The sequence below is a fragment of the Myotis brandtii genome, unplaced genomic scaffold, assembly GCF_000412655.1.
Source record: "Myotis brandtii unplaced genomic scaffold, ASM41265v1 scaffold1040, whole genome shotgun sequence".
Taxonomy (NCBI): Eukaryota; Metazoa; Chordata; class Mammalia; order Chiroptera; family Vespertilionidae; genus Myotis; species Myotis brandtii.
In genome coordinates, this window is record NW_005353498.1 from 142,751 (window position 1) to 144,639 (window position 1,889).

At 50.7% G+C, this 1,889-nt stretch overlaps 1 protein-coding gene across 1 annotated transcript in view; it reads left to right on the forward strand.

Moving 5' to 3' along the window:
• Positions 1-1,659: 1,659 nt before the first annotated feature.
• FAM32A (family with sequence similarity 32, member A) overlaps positions 1,660-1,889 on the forward strand; it is a 5,812-nt gene continuing 5,582 nt past the window's right edge. Inside the window, exon 1 of the mRNA XM_005856679.2 lies at positions 1,660-1,782. Within this exon, the coding sequence (XP_005856741.1) occupies positions 1,709-1,782 (74 nt within the window). The 5' untranslated portion in view covers positions 1,660-1,708. The remainder of the gene's footprint in view (positions 1,783-1,889) is intronic.

The following is a 1,889-nucleotide window of genomic DNA, read 5'->3' on the forward strand; positions in this document are numbered from 1 at the left end:
CAGCACTTGCACTCTTGGGCAGGCCCAGATAAAGGAAAATGTATGTTCACACAAAAACCTGTAACAGCCCCAAATGGGAAACACCAATATGTCCTCTCCACTTAAAATATAAGTTATTGCCCTGGCCGGGTTCTCAGTGGTTAGAGTATAGTGGGCTTGATTCCCAGCCAAGGGCACATGCCTTGATTATAAGTTCAATCCCTGGCCCCGGTCGGGAGGCAACCAAGTGATGTGTCTCTTTCAGGTCAATGTCTCTCTCTCTCCCTCTCTCTCTCTCCTTTCTTTCTTTCTCCCTCCCCCCTCCCTTCCACTCTTTCTAAAAATCAATGAAAAAAATATCCTACTCCTTGGGTGAGGATTAAAAAAAAAAAGACTATAAGTTATCAATGGGGGCAATATTAACCACAAATTGGGGTGGTTTGGGGTAGGAACAAGACTTTCCCCCGCCCCCAAAGATACTTCAATGGTTTGTGGCCCTCCAGAGCTTCACCTTCCCTGACAAAATCTTACTAATCAGTATTTAACTTCTCTCATTAAATTAAAGTTGGTTTTTTCTAAGGGGATGATAATGAGAAAAAAGGTTGAGAAATACTGTCTGAAAGGTATTTACACCCACTTCCAATGGGTGGTTTCATGGCGTGGTGACAAAAGCAAGGATGGAACACGCAGCATAGGTTGGATTACAGTTGTGCCTCCGTTTCCCTACCTGCGAAATAGTCTGGTTTATGTACTAAGGTGACTGTGGAAGTAAGTGAGATGATTCATATGAAGTGTTAGCTGTTGTCATAATCATCCCCATTTTATGCGGAAAGGTAAGGTCAGAGACACGAAGACACTTGCTCTCGGGTACGAATGAGACGATTCATATGAAGTGTTAGCTGTTGTCATAATCATCCCCATTTTATGCGGAAATAAGGTCAGAGACACGAAGACACTTGCTCTCGGGTACAAAAGCCTTGGGGGCGCCAGAGGCCAGCTCCACAGCTGCAGGGCTGGCTGGGGGAGAACTCATTTCCCCGGTCGAGTCTTTCCTGTCCCTCTCTGAGGAGCTGGTTCTGCCACGGACGGTCCCAAGTGGGAACTGGCACAGGCTGGCAGCCCGCTGGGCACCCGTCCAGTTCTGGAATGCCCAAGGGTGAGCCCCGGCTGGAGAATGGGGCAGTCGCTTGCTGCCTCCTGCAGGTGGAACTGGGAAATGCAAGCACCGAGACGGTCCCAAGTCGTCTACTAGTGCATTAGGCAATGCTCCCCCTCCCCCCAGTCTCCCTCATCCTCCCCGTCCCCCCATCCCCACCCTCAACAATTTGGGCAACAGTAGTACAAACCAAGATTCACATTACCCATTGAACCCTCAAAATATGGCAACAAGAGAAAACGACATCCAAATGTACGCAAAACACTCAAAAAGACGAGGGGTTTTAAGAAACGGAATGTGTCAAATTGGCTTCACTGGGAGGGAAGGGGGGGCAAGAGCAGAGAAACCAGAAGTGTGTGCCAAAGCCGGAAGTTTGTGCCGAAGCCGGAAGTGTGTCCGAGGAGGCGGTAGAGCCTGACTCTCCGCCCCGCCCACAGACCCAGAAGTGTACCAAAGGCGCATGAGCAACGCCTAGCTCGGCCAATTAGGACGAAGTAAGGCGGGATTTCGGCCGGATATAGTGTTCCTAAACAGGAAGTGTGGCAGTTTACTACCGAACTGCGGGCGGGCGCCATGGCGGCCTACGAGCAGGTCCAAAAGGGGCCCTTGAAGCTGAAAGGCGTCGCAGAGCTCGGCGTGACCAAGCGGTGAGTCCCAAGAGCTGGCGGGAACCCCATCTTCTGCCCTTAAGCCACTTTCCGACACCCCGGCCTCTTGCTCTCTGATCCGATCTTACCCCATTTTCCCTCCACCA